The sequence below is a fragment of the Aptenodytes forsteri genome, unplaced genomic scaffold (genome assembly GCF_000699145.1).
Source record: "Aptenodytes forsteri isolate BGI_AS27 unplaced genomic scaffold, ASM69914v1 Scaffold262, whole genome shotgun sequence".
NCBI lineage: Eukaryota > Metazoa > Chordata > Aves > Sphenisciformes > Spheniscidae > Aptenodytes > Aptenodytes forsteri.
The window spans coordinates 755,122-774,346 of record NW_008795710.1 but is presented as its reverse complement, the minus strand read 5'-3'; the positions used below and the strand labels follow the sequence as shown (position 1 = coordinate 774,346).

General features: G+C 40.7%; 1 protein-coding gene across 1 annotated transcript in view; it reads left to right on the top strand.

The window, feature by feature from the left end:
* The window catches only part of LOC103902343 (PDZ domain-containing RING finger protein 4), a 48,414-nt gene extending 37,732 nt beyond the window's left edge, over positions 1–10,682 (top strand). The window contains exons 4-5 of the mRNA XM_019473158.1: positions 7,849–7,997; positions 9,696–10,682. Of these exons, the coding sequence (XP_019328703.1) occupies positions 7,849–7,997; positions 9,696–9,756 (210 nt within the window). The 3' untranslated portion in view covers positions 9,757–10,682. The remainder of the gene's footprint in view (positions 1–7,848; positions 7,998–9,695) is intronic.
* Positions 10,683–19,225: the final 8,543 nt, after the last annotated feature.

Below are 19,225 nucleotides of genomic sequence, written 5' to 3'. Positions count from 1 at the left end.
AAAAAAAAAGCCCTTTAAAAAAAAAAAGCAACTTGTATTTTGGATTACAGATTTTTGTCAGAACAATCTTTTGCTTATTTGATCCTGAAGTTTATTAACTTCTGTAATTCCAAATAATTGATTCTCCCTTGGTAATCAGAGTTCAGATTTAGGTTTCTGGACTGTTTTTCTTGCAGTTTTGTACCTTGTCTTGGAAAGTAGTATGTGAGAAGGCCAGCAATGAGCAATTACAGTTTACTGTATTTCTAGCTGGATTATGGCATAGGCTAGATATTTGGCTGATGTCTTTTACTCTCTATGCAATTGTATTAATATCTTTCATATGTTAAGAACCCTTTTCATCAGAACATCTCGGCCATTTATGAAGGTGGCTGAGTGCTGTTGGCCATGTTTTTACAGATGGAGATCTATAGGTGCAGAGGGGTGATGCAAGGGGCAGAAGGCAGCACTAGAAACCAGTTTATTGGATCTTATTTCTGCACTCCAACCACTGGATTCTACTGTCTCCATATAGATTTAAAGGATTAATTGTAAACTAAGTCAGTTTTACAAAACGCATTCAAGTTGCACTGGCTATTTTTGCTATGTTCAGAAATAAGTAGCAACATCTAACAATGTAATGGCAGGGAAACCACAATAAAGCTCCTTGTGCATTTGGACTGGGTTGTGCTGGTTAGATGCTCCGGGGAGTATTTGTCAGTGCTGTCAGTAATTTTATCATCCACAAAGTGGTTCATCTGTAAACCAGTGGCAAGGGCCACATAATGGTTCCCCTTGTTCAAGCGGAAGGGAGGAAGAAGATGATTTTAGCAGTTTCAAAGGGGCAGCTGGTAGACTGAAACCTCATAGAAATGCCTTAAGCAAATTATCACTCATTCTTCCACAGTAATCTCTGGCAACTTGAACAGCCCCCTGGGACTGTGGGCAGCTAGGCACAAATTAGGGCAAACCTGAATAGCTCCAAGTTTTTCATCAGGAGCTCAAACAGTCTTCTCAACCAAAGAATGTGAAAGGGCTGGTTTAGCCTCCACCTCCAGGAGAAATCTTCAGCTTAACAGACCTAAGAAGCAATGTCTACCAGAAAGACTTTGATAAGGACTCAACTGTAGACCTTGAACTGGATCAAAGAAGCAAGCCTTTTCATCCACAACAGAACACAACCTTTCCCAGTTCAGTTTTATGCCTGTTGCTTCCTTAGGCAAAGAGGCTCACTAGGATGCAACTAACGTAACGGGCAAAGTGCCAAAACCCAGAAAGATCCAACCGGCACAGATGACTCTTGACCTAATACAACTAAAACGCAATTTTGATAGCAGTGTAAAACACCCCATTAAAAATAAAAACACTACTGATAAAGCAGGGCAGTGATGGCAACATGTCCTACCGATAGCTCAGTGATCACCAGGCAGAGCCAAGGCAGCGGGCCAGGTCCACAGTCAAGCCAAGAAGTCCAAACAACTCAGGAACAGGGTTGGAGTCTGGTACACCTCCAACACAGCTCAGGAAAGGACTGAAGCCCCAGGGCTGAGCTTAAGTGGACTTCTGGGCCCGTGGGTGGGGTGGGCAGAGACCCCAGGTGAGGCTGGTCAGGGCCATCAAGACCTCTGAGTGCCCTAGGCAGTCCCTGTTTCTCCCAGGCCAGGACAAAGATCTCCTCCTGTTGTTTAGGCAAGATGACTTTACGGTCCCAGAGCCATATTCTGCTCTCACGTGTATCGCAGTCTACATCTGGAGTGAATTTGTTGCGGTTGTAAGACCCTTAAAGTGCCACATGTCTTCTCTGCTGTCAAGGAGCAGCACAGCTTTACTTCCCTTGTTCTCCCTCTTTTTTAAGCACTCTTTGAAGGTGCCAGTCTTTCTGCAAGTGGTCTGTGCTACCGATGGTATTCACAACCTGCGCAGAGTCCGTGTCACCAGGAGACTGGCAGTTCCCCCTTAGAGAAGCGAAGGATGGGAATAGCAGGGTTGCTGCAGGTCACTGCACCACCGTGAAAGTTCACGCACCACCTGCTATAGCCCTGCCGGGTTATCCATAATAAAATAATGTTACTTCAAAAACATGTGAGGTCTGGCTCAGCTACTTGGGCTCAGCTCTGCCCCGTTTCGGTGACAGTATGTGGCAACAGCAGGTCTGGTGTGACTGGTTATAACAGTTTCACAAGTTTTCCTTCTTAAGTTGACTCCTTCTGTTGTATCTTCCCTCTGAAAGACAGAGGCTTCATGTGTAGCGTGAGTAAGGTGGGGGAGAGTCTGGCATTGACCCACGGCATTAAGAGACTCTGTCTTTACGCTGATTCGTATGTGCTCCATGCATTTTTTCCCTTCCCCCTTTGCCCGTCTGGAAGGACTACCAGCCCTGCTTTCTTCTTAAAAGGGTGATAAATAGGAGCTTTGTAGGCTTGTCCCAATTCCCTGTACAAATTTACAGGACAAGTAAGTTGCTGACTTGTCCTTAGTGGAGTAATTTGCTACCGTATAACCAGACAAAAATACTTGCTTTCTCAAATAAGACTAACAAATACACCCAGAAGAGAAAATACACATAAATGCTGAGGGGGGGGGGTGTTTTTCCTTCTCTTACTGTAAGCTCATTGGTAAAGCTCTAAAAACCAGCACTGGCCACACTGGCTGAGTAGCAGTTTGTAGTCCCGTATGTATGTTCACTTACACTTTTCCTATTTTTGCTTATTATTCTGATAATAAGAAGTCCTCTCCCCTTCCCCATTTACCCATTTCTCAAAGCTCTTCTCCAGCCAGGGCCAGATTTTGCTTGTCCTGCTTACGTGACTGACCCGCTGATCTCCCATCACGCGAGGGCAGGCTGCAGAATGGGGTCCCTGTCATTAACCCACCCAAGAAGGCAACTGCTGGGGCGCACGGGCGGCCGGGTCCCTGTTTCTCCCCTTCTTTCCCTTCCCCCTGCCGGAGGCAGCCCCGTCTCCTGAGGTGCTGGGCTGCTGTAACAGGATCTCCCCGCTGCTCCCTGCTCTGGACTTTGTTTTTCTTGGCACACCGCTCACTGAGACACTTTAAAACAGAAAGCAAGTCAAAGCACTTTTGGCTTACTTCCTCGCCTCTTCTCCCCCCTTTTCCTTTCTTGAAACAGTTTATGAATAAAATAGCAATATTCTCTCTTAAAAGCGTTCAGCTACAATGTTAAAATTTGGATTGCAAGGACTCTTTTCAGTGTTCAGAAGTGGCAGATGTTTGCAACAGGCACAGTGGGAAAAACCCATCCCGAATTCCTGCAGCGGGAAATTAAGGTGCAGGCTCAATTTTTGGTAGAAATATGAATCCCCGTAGATCACTTGCTGCATATTTTAATGACATTTAAACATAACCAGATACAATTAATACTTGAGAAGCGGGGAGCTATTCTAAGCAGCAGGATCTGAAAGCGCTGTGTTCAACTGAAGACTTATTCACCATTCACTTAGAAATGGGCTGAAAACAGTCTGTAGGAAATTAGCTAAAATAACATTTTGCCCAATGGAATATTTTAATTCATGCTAATAGAAAATGCTAAGAAAATATATGTATCTGTAAAGGATTCTTGTATGCATAAAACAAACGGTACTTCCCATGCTTCTTTCTCAGCATGGCTGATATTTCTAGAAAATGTGCAGGAATTTTAATCTTTCATGACTGTGTAACACAGTGCTTGAGTCTATATGGGGGATGGAAAATTTACATGCACCTGGAAGCAAACATAAATCACAGTCAGCCCAAGCACTTTGCAGACTCCACAGCCTCCTCCAGCCAGCCATCTACACATTGCAACTCATTCCAGACATTTTCAAGACCAGAATATCTGCTGCATGCTTTTTACACAGCGGCGCCGCACCGTTTACACTCACACCACAACTTCCAGGGAGTTAAGCTGTTAGACTGTGTGAGCTGGCATAGTCATGGTTTGGCCCAGTCTTCCGTGATTTCACCCTAGTTGAGGATCTGGTCCATGAAATAGGAAAGTGAGAGCAGCTGGGATGCAACAGAAAATCTGTCACATCTACAGAACCATAAAGAAACAGCATGTGATCCAAATACGCTCAAGTTTGCAATTCCTTAGCATAGATCTGCTGACATCAAGGGCTGTGGGACTGACACCAGCTGGGAATTCACCCCAGCATTTCCCTGAGTTCACACTAACCATGTGAAGACAGTAACCCATTTCTTCTTCTTTTACCATTCCCTCTATGGCAAAAAGAAATCAACTGCAAGCGATACCATCTCAGAACAAGCCCGCGCTGCGGTATCTTTGCAAAGGTGTAAGGCAGGAGGTTGAAGGCTGTATCTCCCCGGGAATTACAGCCTGAGAGCTCTGCTCCTACATACCTGGCGGCACGTGTGTGCAGTCATGAGAATGCCACATCCTTTGGAGAGAACCAAAGGTGACTCTTGCCATAGAACTATCATTTCTAGTACATAAATATCTTGCACAAAACATAAGTGTAGGTCTGAAACTTAGTATCATGTAAGAGTTCAGGGAGAAAATAAACCCACATTTTGTAAGCTCTTCTAGCAGAATAATAAAGAAAAAATCCATATCTCTCTCTGTTACTGCAATGCCGGAGGTTTGTTTGCCAGGCTTTGCATTTAATCTTACCTACATTACTGCAGAAAATTAAAGACATCTGAGAAATCAGAAGGAATTCCAGATACACTGTATAAAATGGTGATACAATACTGCAGTTGTACAAGTACCTACAGATAAATCTTACGTTTTGATGACTTCAGTAAGTACGTAGTATGATAGAGATATGTCATACGATGGAGATATTAACCTGATACCATGTTACCCAAAAGAAACAAACAGAACACTAGAAGAAAAATGCAGTAGGAGGTACTAAAATGCTTAGTACTTTCGTATACCATCTCCCATATTGCAGCAGCACCTGCAGCGTGACTAAGTGCTACATATTTGACATGTTTTGAATGACCATATATATTGTGGTTCAGAGCACGGTGCTATTTCACAGCATGAAGGTAATGGGATGTGCCAGTGAGAACTCATGGTATATTTTATAACGTTCTTACTACAGTGATACTTGAGCGTGAAGATTTTTTTGTCAGTGATGCTGGGAGATCTGCTGGCTCATATTCTTTCCCATTTTCGCCTGGTTGTTCAGAAATCTTACAGGGAGGTAGAAAAGGGGGAGGAAAAAGGGAGGAATTAGATATGATTGTTGGTAGGATTATTGATCAGAGATCAATTCCAAAATACTGATGTGTGCAGATACTGAGATTTCTTTTGCTTGAAACTGTTCAAAAATGCCCTACTAGCAGGGTTCAAGTAAGCAAAGTTCTAACAGTCCCTACTCATTATGCCTACTCTTAAATACCAAAATATACCAGTTGAAATTTGAAATTTTTGGGAATGCTCTGTCTTTAACAACAGTGATTTCTAAATATTACATGGTGCATTTCACATAACGTTATTGTTGTTTAGCATAATATATTAAGTATTTAGGTAGTAAGAATACTTTCCTGGCTAGTTCTTTCTACTGGAAAAGTATGCAATAGCTAATGATACTAATTTCCATGTAAAGCATATATAGTTGTTATTCCAATGTGCAGTGAATAGTGAATTTTCTATTTTTCCGTTTTTCTGTAAGCTTCTATTAAAGAACAGAAATAAAACTAAGTTGTGTTACGCATCTTGAAGACTGTGAGCTTTTTGTGTTGCAGTTGTGATGCCATGAAGAAAATTTCATAGCCAAGGGCCTAGATAGATTTTTTCATCATCATTTAGATTCACTTTTAGATCACCTGCACAGATTTACACAGCCCAGACAACTAAGGTAGCTATCAGTATGGTTGTGTTAGTCTAGTACACTAAACTACTCTACTAAAACTAACCCAGTTAAAAAGCAGTTAAACCCAGCGACTGGCCTCTCGGCTGATGGTCGCAGAAGAGGAACAAAAGATTGTCCACAGAAACTGAATCAGTTTGGGGAAAAGTAACAGGTATTTCTTCTTTGGTGGGTCAGAGAACCAGTCCCAAGTGGTTAGGATCGGCCTCAGGGCACAGCTCGTGCTGGCTCGCTTCTGTTGACAGTTAATGTCAGTCATTGAGGTGATAAATTGGATTAACAGGAGACAGAATCGGGAGTAGTCCAGGTGACAGAGCAGCTTGAGCACATAGTGCTGCTGAGCTTGTACCGCGGTGAACCCAGCCCCGGCTCCACAGCAGAGCACAGGCAGCGGCAGGGGACTGCTGAGGGACGGAGATGACACACCGACATCTCGCCCCAGAGCAGGAGTGATGCTGGAGCAAGGGATGTAAAATGGGCAGCTGCTGCTGCTGCTGCTGCTGCGTCTCTTTGGGACAATGCAGTTAGGAACAATCAAAATGTTGGAAAATGCTATATTTGGTAAGAAAATGCCGTCTTTTAAACTCCCATTCTAAAAACCCATAAAAACTGGTGTGGGAGGTATTGCAAAATAGCCTCTCTATCATTTATACAGTTTGAACTCAATATAGTGTTAATAAATGTAAACATTTGCCTTTTATTATTAAGAAAATAATTTTAATGGTTTGTGCCTCTGCTTAATTTAATAAAACTGTTTTACATCTCTGGTATGTGTGCTTAGTGGATGGTCCTTATTAAAGAAGTAAGCGTATGCCAAGGGATGGTAGTTATTAAAAAATCAGTGTATGCCAAAAGCTGTCAGACAAGCTTACTGTTGAATAACGGGTGGCATAAACATTTGTGCTTAACAAACAGAGGAGAATTAAGGCAAAAGCAATAATGTTAGACTAACGTACAATGTATGTTTCTTCTATAAAATTGGTCGTCAGGAACACAATATTGACTGTTGTTTAAGCACACATTTTCTCCAGAGTCTTTTCTGAGTGTACAAGCTAGGACTGCCTGGGAGCAGCGCTCTCATACGTAATACTGTGCAGTTCATGTCATAAACAAGGGTAATGTGCAATGTGTGATGAGTACCCATAGGTGCCCTGGTATGCACCGGTGTGCTGGGAAGCATTTTAACTGCTTAGATAAACTGAGAGACAGCTTCACTCAGTGAAACCTTACCAGCAGCTGCAAACTACACAGTAAAGGTAAGAGCTCAAAATTAATCCCTGACAAAGAGAAACATTTTGAGGACCCCTTTACTGCAGTATTTCTCCAGTGACTGTGCTGTCTTCTTTTGCACGAACCTTTTTCTGCTCCTCTGAAATTCTCGGCAGCATGTCTTACCGCTATTGCTAGTGCAGTGCAGTGAGATACACCATCCTCTGTAGCTAAAAGGAGGGAACCCACTCATTCCCAGATGTGAAGATACAGTACCTCTGGCTCAGAATATTATCAAATACCATGATGACAACTCATTTTATGGCTCCAATTGCTGTAGGAAGACACAGATGTGAAACAGGAATCTGACTGCTTTGTATAATCTTGGCTACTTAACAGAGACGTGGGAGAGCTTGTAGGAGAATGGGGCACAGGAGAATACAATTGTGCACAAAAACTGGAGGAGGGTCACACCCCGCACTGTCCTTTTGCCAATTTAGAAGACAATTACAGAGAAGAGGCTTTGCTCAAGCCACACACATTGAAAAAAGTGGAATTAGAGGGAAGTGATTAAGAGAAGGGTTAAGAGGGGGAAGATGTAAATCCAGTCTCCTGGGCTTTATTTAGAAATGTCTGGCAAGCAAGACTTCCATAACAAGTCAAAAAGCACATTTGCATTTTGAAGTCATGACAAAATGCATGTTACGCTCAGTAATGTTACAATTCGGCAGTTACAATTGTTTTTAATTAAGTTTGTACATTACATGTATACATACAGATGCACAAATGGATGGCCTAACTTAACTGTTTGTCACCTGGTTTCCAGGAAGACCACAAAGCACTGACATTACAACGTTGGATATTTTACCACCAGAACTCTCATAACCACATTTTGGCCTCTCCCTTCATTTTGTCTCAGGACAATCTTACATCATGTACTACGCTGTATACGAGACAAGGAAAGAACAACAGAAAGTATCCTTCATCTTGGGGTGATCACAGAGGCAATCAAAATTGCAGATCCTATAGCATGTATTCAGACCCCTGTATAGAATGAGATCAATGAAAGTTAAGGAAAGATTTTAGATAGCCAAGAGTGGAAATAGGATGGAGAAGTAACAAGTGCTTAACCTGTACTAAAGTAAGCGTATGTCTGGCGAGTCCAAAAGACAGCAATTTTTTCAGGGCCAGGCAGTGTAAAGTTGCAAGGACTAGAAGATGAATAAAATTATTAGAGGCTCCAGTGATAGTTTTATATACTCACTTATCTTTCAGATATTTCCAAATTTGGCTTGACTGTTTCCTTTCTCTACGTAGGCAGAGTGCAGGCTGATGGTCCTCTAATGCCTCCCTCCTCCTTAGAGTCTCTGCAGAACAAGGAAAAATTCCATAGGTCATCCATTCTTGGGGAGCGTTTTCTGTTGAGGAATTCATTTCTGCGTGCAAAGCTACGAGGCTTAACCAGCCCCAGCAGTGCAAATACTTTCAGTTGGAGATAATCCTGAACAGCAGTTGCATTATCAGAGCAGGGAGAGCCCACCTGCCTCCGGGTGCCAGATGTTCTGAGTGGGCACAAGTTCCACTGAGCAATGGAACATCACGGGCTCGTTTTTGGGGGGGAAGTAGTGAACAGTGAATGAGGATTGCAGCATGTCAGAATTTACTTGCCTGTAGCTACATAGCAGTGATCATTGACATTTAGGATTAATTTTCTCACCATTTTTTCAACACTGATAAAGCAGCCGCAGGAACAGAAACAAACATTTTTTGAGGAGCATGTTGCACTGTGGTTTGGGAGGTGCCTTTACCAGAGGGAACTATTCAGAAACCCCAGATTGCGTTATTGTCAAGCCCAGCCATGTGGACTCCTGGACTTTAGTCATATAAAAGGAAAATAGTAGTTAATTAAAAAGTTGCTGAGAAGAGTCTCACTTTCTCAAGTAGGAAACTAAGCTAAATACTTCAAAATGGAAAACTTAAAATACGGTCGAAGTAAGTGATAATATGTCCTCGGGTTAAAGTGAGCTACTTCGGCTTAGGTCTCTCAGCATTAATTCCTGCCAGCAACACTTAGAAGAAATACAAATTTAATTAGGACAGAAGGACTGGTGTGGGTATTGGCCTTATTTTTACAAATCCTTCAACGTTGCTCCATTTAACACTGCCAATGAATCTTTTTCTTTGATCTTAAACTAACAGGATTAAAACCAACTTGTTAAAATTGAATCCTGAGGTCACAGTGAAGATTTGTTAAGGCAGAACTTTGTTAAAGCTGCTATGTTTTCTTTTAGAAAAACAAAAGCTGTTACTTATGGAGTTCATTATTCCAAAAAGCTTTTATTTCAGAGTTCCTTAATTATGATGGTAGATAATCATTATATTTTTACAGTTACATATTTTTTAGTTATAACAAAAAGCTCTTTGTCATCCATCATCCATTCAGTCTGGGGCTAGAAAGGGTCATGTTCTGTGAATGGGCTGTCCCCAGCGTGTCACAGCATCGTTGTGTTCAGGAGGACTGACAGCGCCTCCAGCATCTTTTCTGGCGCTCCTGTACTGTCCTTAATGGAAATAAGTGGAAGTTTGAAAACAAATCCTCACAATCATGATACTTCCTTGCATTTCATGCATACTCGGAAGGTAAACATAAATTGCTTAACTGAGTTAATCCAGAAACAAACGGCAATATAACATATTTCTCTGCATGCTGCAATCCTGCGGAAGAGGCACGTGAGATGATCTAGCAGGTGGGCTCAACTTTCTGTCCTTTGCTCCGTTCCAGTGCGGTCCATAACGTTACTGGGAATCTCATACAATTATTGGGAATCTTACCCTGATTTTGTAATAAGGAGTAAGTTGCAAAGCATTGTATCATTTGATTCCAACATCTTTACGGAAATTTTATGTTTGAAGTGTTGGCAGCAATCTTGAGAGTACTCACATTAATAACAATCCCTATAACAACATTTACTGCTACATAGAATTTAATAGCGAAATTAAACATAGTAGTGGTTTCATTATTTAGTAGTGGCCTTACGTAACAATTTTATTTTTATTAGCAGGGGTGTTATATTGTAAAGATTGCCTATATTATGAACTACAAAACTACAGTATAAACCTTAGCGAAGAGGCCAGTCAACCATGTGTAACTAACTGCTGCATTCCAGAGTCAACATACTAACTTAGTCTCATGTCTAACATCATTTAGTATATAGCTAATGAGAGTAAGTCATGAGAGACATAGAGAGTATGTATTTATGTAGAAAATGTGAACCTTACTCCTTTACAAGTAGTCATGGAATATATGTGCATGTAAGTAATGGTAAATGAGTAAAGCACTGCCATAAGATTAATTCATAGAGATTAATTCATACTGATGAAATACTGTAGCAGTTCAGCACTGTGTTAGTAAAAGGCTGAAAAATGTCATTTATGGGAAAGCCTTGAGAAGCTGTCATCATCTCATCAGTTTGCTGGAAAAAGTATGGTCATTTAAAAAAATGATGGGTTAGGTTTTTAGTTAATGTAAATCATTGCTTTTTTGTGTTCAACAGAAAAAGAACACTAACACCAAAAGATCTGTCCTATTCTTTCGCTTTTGTTTGATCTTTTCCTTTTTGTTATAACTAAATTAAAAGAGATTTCTCATTTCTCACATTACTTAGTTGAATTTATTTGAAAGTTGCTTGACTATTTACTTTCTTATTCCAATTAAAGATCTGTGGAATTATGGGTACTGTTTATTTGCCTAGTCAATTGGCTAGATTTTTGATCTGCTTTATTATTATAGACTCAATTCCTCTGAAGTCATATAATATTTACTTGTAGCCTTGCCTGGGTGCAAAAGAAAATATAAATTCATATCTTTGACTTATTGAAGACTAATCATATACTATAAACAATTCTGAACAGGCAAGATGTGGATCAGATTGCCTTCCCATATGACTTTGTTAGAAGAACTAGTTAGAGATTTAAGTACGAAAAGTAGCATTATTTTACCTTCTAATTGCATTAATGTGTTCTGCATACCTTCAGAACTCTTCATTACTAGTTATTTATACCATTAGTAAATATATTAGTGGAGTACAAAGTGATAAAAGCAGTTGACCAGTAGTGAGAAAATTTCCTCAGACCTAAAAAAATACGCTATTTGTAATCAGCACAAGTTATAAATACTTCAAGTTGCACTTGAAGAAGAAAAAAGCTGCTAGTGTAGAAAATGAGTGCATTTCATCAACAAATATTTACATTGTTGAAGACATTTTCTACTAAGATGGAAAAAAATGCTGTTGTCTTTTCACACTTTCAGAAGAAAGGCCAATGTGTGGGTAAGAAGTTGGCTTATTTCTCTGGACCATTTACAAATAAGTATGAATAAGCAAGTTGTAAAATTTCCAAGCTCACATCAAAACACCAGTAACAGTGCAGGGCGCAGATTCCAAGGGAGTTTCCAGTGCCCCATGTCACGGAGCCAACCATTCATTGCAATGTAGAAAAGCACAGCGGCATTCAGAGGTTGCACTCTCACATCTTAGAAAGGGCGCTGGGATTAAAACATCAGCGTACATAACTGTTCTGTTAAAACCCTAAGAAAGTGTCTGCCCAAAATAACAAAAAGTACAGTAACCCTGAAGAGCAGCCCTGAGCAGCTAGTTATCCGCAGTTCAGATCAGCGGTAGCGCTTTACCACTAAATCTTAACCTGCTGCTGCAAAGCAGTAAGGTGAAAGTATAAACTACCAGAAAAAATCATAGTACACAGTTCTGTGAGGGGATAATTGCAGGTTGTATCACTTCAACATAGATGTTTTTCTGACGTTCTGCATCTGATCTGACTGAAGACTCCCACAGTAGAAGACAGACTGTGTAAGGACTAAGAAACCACAGATGGAAAGTGTAGAGACCATTATTTTGAAGTTTATTAAGCAGATAATCACACATCTTGATTTGTACTACTTAACTTACTCTGTACGCTGTCCCACTGACTGAAGTAATAAGGAAGCAGAGAGAGGATTTCAAAGAATGGAAAGTTCAACAACCTGTTTTTCCTGTAGTTACTTTTAACTTCAAAAACTGTTTGGATTATCTAGAGACTTGAAATGTGAGAATAAGGTATGTAGGTTCTTGGTCATCATAAGAAATGGTGACATAATGCTTGTCTGCACGGAAAAAAAGGTCATCCAAAATTACGTATGTTTAAAGCAGAAAAAAAACCTAATTCATGTGGAATGCGGCCACAGAGGAGGAGACACAACACAGAAAACCATGGGGTACTTTTCAGATGAGAAGGAATATCATCACAGTCATGGCTAAATTCCATTTTAGATCCAAAAACAGACCTAAAATGATGCAAAACTGAGCTCTATAGCCCCTAACGAAGATCCTTGCTGCCTAATGAAATCCAGCTCCCCAAGATAGGCACCCAGCTACCGTTTCAATACAGTAAGAAGAGACAGAGCACCTAAACATTCAGAAGAGCCAAACACTGATTGACACGCTGCCTTCCAGTTCCTCGTGATTTCACCCTTTAATACATGTGAGTGTGACACTCCCTGCTGAGGTTAGAATTATAAATGTCACAGTTAACATTCAGTTTTTTAAAGTTTGAAGGGGAAAGTGTTGTTTCATGTTGAATATTAGCTTCTTCCTGAAAAGGCAATAATAAAAGTGTCAGATATTCCCCTATAATCTGTTTAGGCATGCCAGCTTTCCTTAGGGAACATAAAAGCTTGACTGAGGAGAAGAAAAGCTTTGAATATCAGACTAGCCTTTTCCCCCCAGCTTTGTAGCGTTACCCCAGCTATAATAGAGATATAATCTATATTGTCCTAATGCTTTGTATAAGTTGTGTTAAATAATCACTTGAAGCTTGTCTGGAAACCGTGAGACTCTAATGTCCATATCCTTCATATATCTGTTCCTATTTCAAATGCATTTTCAGGTGCTCTTGCAGGCTTTTACAATTACGCTGGCAGTTTCCCGTGAACTTCAGGGAGAAAAAAAAAATCAGGCAGTTTTAATCTTCCCAGTATACTTCATGAAAGCAGTCGCTGGTCCGTTTGAGGGATTAACCAACAGGAGCTTTAAACTACCCACTCATGTAAGCAAGCGTCCCAGCCAGCTTCCAGCGAAGCATGAACGAGTGCAGCCTTTAATGGCAGCTGGCATTAAAGAGCACTCCTGCATCACATGCTGCTTTGGGCTTTAGTGGAAGGCCCTTGACATCAGAAAGAGCTGAACTCTGACCTTGGCCCTTGCCACCTTGATTATCAGCGAGAGCAATTTGTTAAGGGTTATTGTGTGTGCAGGTCTGCATCATTTGGGCAGTTAGGAATTTCTAAAGCAAACAGCAAGAAGCTACATAATGTGCTACATACAAAGGGCTCGCACATTTAAATGCCTATATCGCACGTTACACATGCAAATTGCATTAAAAGATTGTTAAATTGTACATTGAAAGGCTCAACAGCCAGGGCAGCTGTATATTCTTTCCTTTATCCCTATGATCGCATACTGTCCCCCAAACCTCCCTTCAGTGCACATAACTGACGGCGCTGGCTGGGCTGAGCAGCTTTTCAGTACTTTTGTGTTACCCTTATTGTTCAGCCGGTGTTTCACATGGCTGACTTACTGACACGGTCTGAACTTCGCTTCAAGAACAGAATTGCTAATTTTGCCACAGTTGTCCCTTTTTGTGTCTTTTTCACAAGCATTAATTAATCTTCCCAACTGCAAAGTGAGATGATATTAAGAGGTAGGAACCTGAAGTACAGGGAAAAAAGTCATCCCATGGTGGGTGACAGGCCAGATTTGACAGGTCGTAAGCCTTAGACCTGATCTCTCGGAGTATTTAGAGTTGCATCATCACTTTGAATGTTTAGAGCAGAGACACTACTATAGTGTGAGGTTGTGGGGTAGCAGCACTCCAGCAGATCAGCCAGATGAGGTGCCTCACGCTGGGCATTAACACACTGGGGAATGTTCAGCTTGTGGCCACCTGCAGAAAGCTCATTTTGAGTGATCTGCAGCACACCAGCATGCTCGACCGTTTTAAAAAACAGACCACATTTCCCCCCAAAACTCTCCCATCATCATCCCCTGTCTTTCTGGTTTCTCGTGCAGCATGTGTCCCGCCGGCTCCTTTCCCCTGATGCTAGACCCCGTAGTTCAGATCTCCTGCCCCAGCCAGTCCCAGGCTCACGCAGGCACAGCTTGCCGCTGCACGCTGCAAACCCCAGGCTACGCCGTTGCCCTGCGGTTTTAGCCAGGCTGCTGCTTTCTTTTTCATCCAGTCACTTGTCTCCTGTCTCGAGGGCGGGAGAGGGAAGCTGGGAGCTCCTGGCTGCAGCGGCGCTGGTGCAGGGCATGCCCAGCGCAGCCGCAGGCTCTGGTGACCTTACCTGCCAAAGCAACGTGCCACCACAGCCCGCGTGTGAAGTGAGAGGTTGTATGTCCTAATACTTACAGTGTGCAAAACAGCATATTTTCCCCTATATTCATTCTCAGAAACAGATGAGCAATTTTTTTGCTTGAGAATTTTTCCACAAAACTAAATGTGAAGCAGATATCCAGCATGGGTGATTTCAACCTCCTGGATAAAACTGGTAAAGTGTAAGTAACTGAAAAATGGTCTGAAAAGTTACCAAGGATGACTAATTACAGGTTTTTTTAACAATCTCGACTAAAATGTATAATGTACAAAAAAGTGCTGTGAAATACTATTGTTTTGGAAACCTCCCTAGTTATTCCATATTATACGTAGAAAGGATGGAAGTTCTACTTAGCAGTGCGTGTTCTGCAGCCGGGCATCAACCAAAGCATAGGGAAGTTGATAAATATTTCGAAGGACTGTATTTCAATGATCCAGAAAGTGGTAGGGATGAAGTAAGACGGCTATCGAACCCATTAATTACAGCAGTCAACTGAGACTGGAGGGCAACCAGTAGAAAGAGAAGTATCCAGGCAAAAATGGGAATTGGGACATGGCACAGAACAGGATACCAACGGACTCTGATGCTGAAGCCAAGTGAAAATACAGGCAGAAGAAGGCAGAGAATCAGGCCCCACCACAGGGGCCACAGACTTAAGATGAAGGGTAAGCAGCCGTCCGCTGCAGCTAGGTTTGGAAACCTGCTCCCTGAGTGCCTCCTTGGCTCTTCTACCCTGCTGGGGCAGAGATCTGACTCACAGAAAATGGAGATTCCCACAGGTAATATCAGTAGCTGGCAAAAATACACAGATCTGCAATAATTTTTTTGTTGTTTAATTCTGATTTTTTTTTTTAATTTGATACTGACCATTTTCTTTTATGAACTGATGGACTGAGGATTTTCATTTAACAGGACAAGTTTCTTTAAATAATCTACTTACGACAGAAATGCATACTTTGGCATGAAAAAATAGTTCTGTTCCCCAGCGTCTCTGGAACACCACAGACTTGAAAGCAAAAGTTTTTGTTGTATAAGCAAAAAAAATGTGCATGTCAAAGCTGAATTTTCTTTATTGTTTTCCTTGAAAATATCAGCTAAAGTTTCCAAGGGAATACATTTTTAAAATCCACATTGGTTGATTAGAAGCAAATCAAACCAGATGCACTAACAGCCTTCATATGAAAATTCCCAAGCTAGACTAGATCATACTTTGGAACTGAAATTCTGTAGCAGCTTGAAACCTGGAGATTGAGAAAATATGTTCTGTACTCTTGTCTCTAAGCATTACCCCTGAATAAACTCACCGATTTCATTGAGCTGGTTGCCCATCATAGGGTGCATTCTGTAACGTGCGGGCTGCAGAAATGAACCCTGGGTGTGTTTTCAGCTTTAAGACCAGTAGCTCTGTCAGATGTCACCCTTTCCTAGTTAAGATATTTACTGACAAGCCACTCTCTAATTCTGGGTGAAAGGCATTCTGGATTTCAAGAGCTATACGTGCAATACATTTGTTTATATATATAAAGTTACTCATGCAAAAGTACCTGCAAGGTCAGGACCTACATTTTCTCAAAGGAGCAAACATGAGCTGCATGTTAATACTGAAACCACCTTCATGACTTAAGCGTATGATAGTATAGCTTCAGAAGAGGAATGGCATTTCAACAGGGAATCTATAATGAATGAGATATATAATGAACAGAAATCACCGCAACAGCTGTAAGTTTAGTATATGGTATCATTTGCTGTACTGTCCTAGTCTCACTCTGTGCCAAAAAAGAATTTTTCATAAATGGAGTCAATGAAATGGTTTGTTAGATAATTTCTTTATTAATGCTGAACTGTGAGGCAATGCGTTGACCCAGTTGGTGAGATGACACCTAATTTATACACGTTTAAATGTGTCTTAAGGAGAGCACTGTCTTTGAGCAAGTAAGTACGGTGGACAGGTCCTCAATTATACTGACTTACACCAGCAGAGGAATCGCTTCTCTTTCTGACAAATAACACCTGTAAATATTGGATTGAAGCTGAAGTATTTAGCATTTTAAAATTTGAGAAGACATCTTGAAGAAACCAAAGAACTAAAAGGAAGAATCTTAGTTATTCAGGGTGCCTTTGCCCAACTCGGCACCCACAGGAGTCCAGGAAAAGGCTCCTATGAATATTACTTTAGAGCTGTACAGCAGTTGGCAAAAACCTTCAAAAGGGGTCTCCCCCAATATGAAAAATGAATTATTCAGCATTAAACAACATCATATTTTCTGATGTGTTGACTTTTCAAATACTGTCCCCTTTCTATAAATTCCATTTGATTATAAACTTGTTTTAATTTTGCATTTCCTATTACAAATGCAACTAACATAGGTCTTCTACTTATAAATCTGAGTTAATTAAATTGGAGTATGCCAGTGAAAGCAATCTCTTTTTAAATACAGACTCTTTGGGTCCTGAAAATCCCTCTTACTAGGAGTAACTGCTATTACTTCAAAGCAACTAGCGAAAACCGAGTGCTCTTTCATTTTTTAATAAAGAGATTTTCTGGTCCAAGGGGGCACACCTGATAATGTTTGCATCCAAAGCAAGTGGTCTGTAATAAGTGGCCCAATGAAAGTTTAAGCCTGCTTTCAAGGGTCATCGGCTTTTCTGACTGTTACTTGATCTGTTTAGAACTGGCTAATTTGTTAATCAGAGCAAAGCTTCAGACTTACTGTGATCACCTCCTTAATGCTGTTTTCACACGCTAATAATTAAAGCAAAAATTTTATACAAAATTGTCATATGCTTTTCTAAAAACAGAAAATACATCAACAGCTGGTGTAGTATTAAATAGTGATTCAGATGTCAGAAGTTCTGTTCACAGGGATTTAAAACTCATTTTCTCTAATATTTCGCATCAAGGATTTTCCTTTTTCTCTTACATACTACCTATCAGTTTGAGTTGATTTTCATCTCTCACTGGTTTATGTCTACATGTTTTAGTGGGATTAGTCCCTATTCAGATGGTGAATAATGCAAAACAGGCTTACCATCCTCTCTGTATCCTAAAGCCGGTCAGTGTGGTTGCAGAAAGCATAGGATCTCAAAACGATAGAGAATTTAATGGTTTCTCTGCATGGAAAAGTCACCGTGATATAATTTGAATCTTTTTTTTTTAAAAAAACCCCCATAGTTAATGGGTGCCAAACTCTAACTTTCAAATTAAACTTTCTCATTAAGTTCAGTTGAATCCTTTCCTAATAGCTTTACATTAAATAAAAATATTCCAATCTCCAATGAAAAGAGTGTCCACACAGGTTTTTACTCAAGTTTTGCTAGAAGAATTTAAGTTGTGCCAGGTCAATTTTCTCATATAAACTGCTTTCCCTATAACAATATGGACTCTGTGTGTAGGAAAAATAGAGTGAAAATAGCGGAATGCAAAATGCATGTCAGCTGGAAAATAAGTGACCTGCTTGTAAGAATATTTATGTGTTTTCTCCTGACTTGGCTTGGGGAAGAAAACAGCTTGACAAAACATCAGCTGTGAGCAGGATGTTTCTGCCATTGAAAATCCACATGGTCGTACTTGAGAGGCTTCTGGAAAAATGAAATGCCGTAGTTGAGAATCTGGAGAGTTTATTGGAAAGGCATCTACCCTAACATCCGCCAGGCAGGGGCATGGTTTGCCTGTTTGAACTGGTCACTTAGGAGTTATCATAATAATGTCTGCTTTTAGCTCTTTGGTGCGTATTTAGTTAGCTAGAGAAATGCACAGTGAAATCTTTCATTAAAAATACCTTCATAGTTATACCTATTTGCTAATTTTTTTAGATCCAGTAGAATATTTTCTCTGCCAGTGCAGTATTAGAAAAGGAAGATGTATTCACATCTGAGCTTGCTCAAGCACAAAGTCCTTCTCTTCCTGACTCTGTGTGTATATAAATCATTGAAAAAAAAATGCAGTGAAGTTCAAAATCATTGTCCTTTATATTCTGTCCAGTCTGGAAGTCAGATACATGACTGTAGGCCAGTCTCATTGCATGAAATAAAATATTTCTCCGGAACACCACAGTTAGTCTTTAACTGATTTACTATAGTTAAACAGTAACAGTGAGAGTGTTCATAATACCAAGCCTGGTGGCAAAACCACCCATACAAACAAGCCATTCATGAGAGCAGGAGAGGCTGTGAATAGTCTGAGCTTTTTCTCAGCGTTGCAGTGTGGGGCGAGACACTCAAGGAAATCTCAATCCAGCTCTGCAGTCCAGCTGGAATAAATTCTAAAATGAAAGGTCTCTAGATACCAAGTAAGACCATTACTGTTTTGAACGTTGCAGGGAAAAAGATCGGTCTCTGCATGAACATCTGCAGTGCGGTGCAGTCACCTCAATGCCCTGGTAGCCCCTCTAGACAGTAGATGAAAAACATGAGAATACCCAGCAGTGGGGATAGTCAGCATTGCTGGACTGGGGAATTAGGTGGTCTGTTATTAACGGGAGCTTCTCCTTCTTTACTAGTTAGAGGAGGGAGCTGACAAAAAAAGGTAATGAGGATTATGAAATCTGTTCAAGGTGGATGAGCTAATCTTCTTCCATTCCATCCATTTCATTTCCATCACATTGGGCATGATTGGCCAAAAAAAAAAAAAAAAAGCAAGCTACTGAATGCTTTGCTTAGCTACCACTTAGCAAAAACATTCTTCATGTCAGATGATCTATGATCCATTTATTACATGGAAATTGCTTCAGCTTAGATGGCTTGGGGAACAGCATCTCGTCCACTTAAGAAGCCC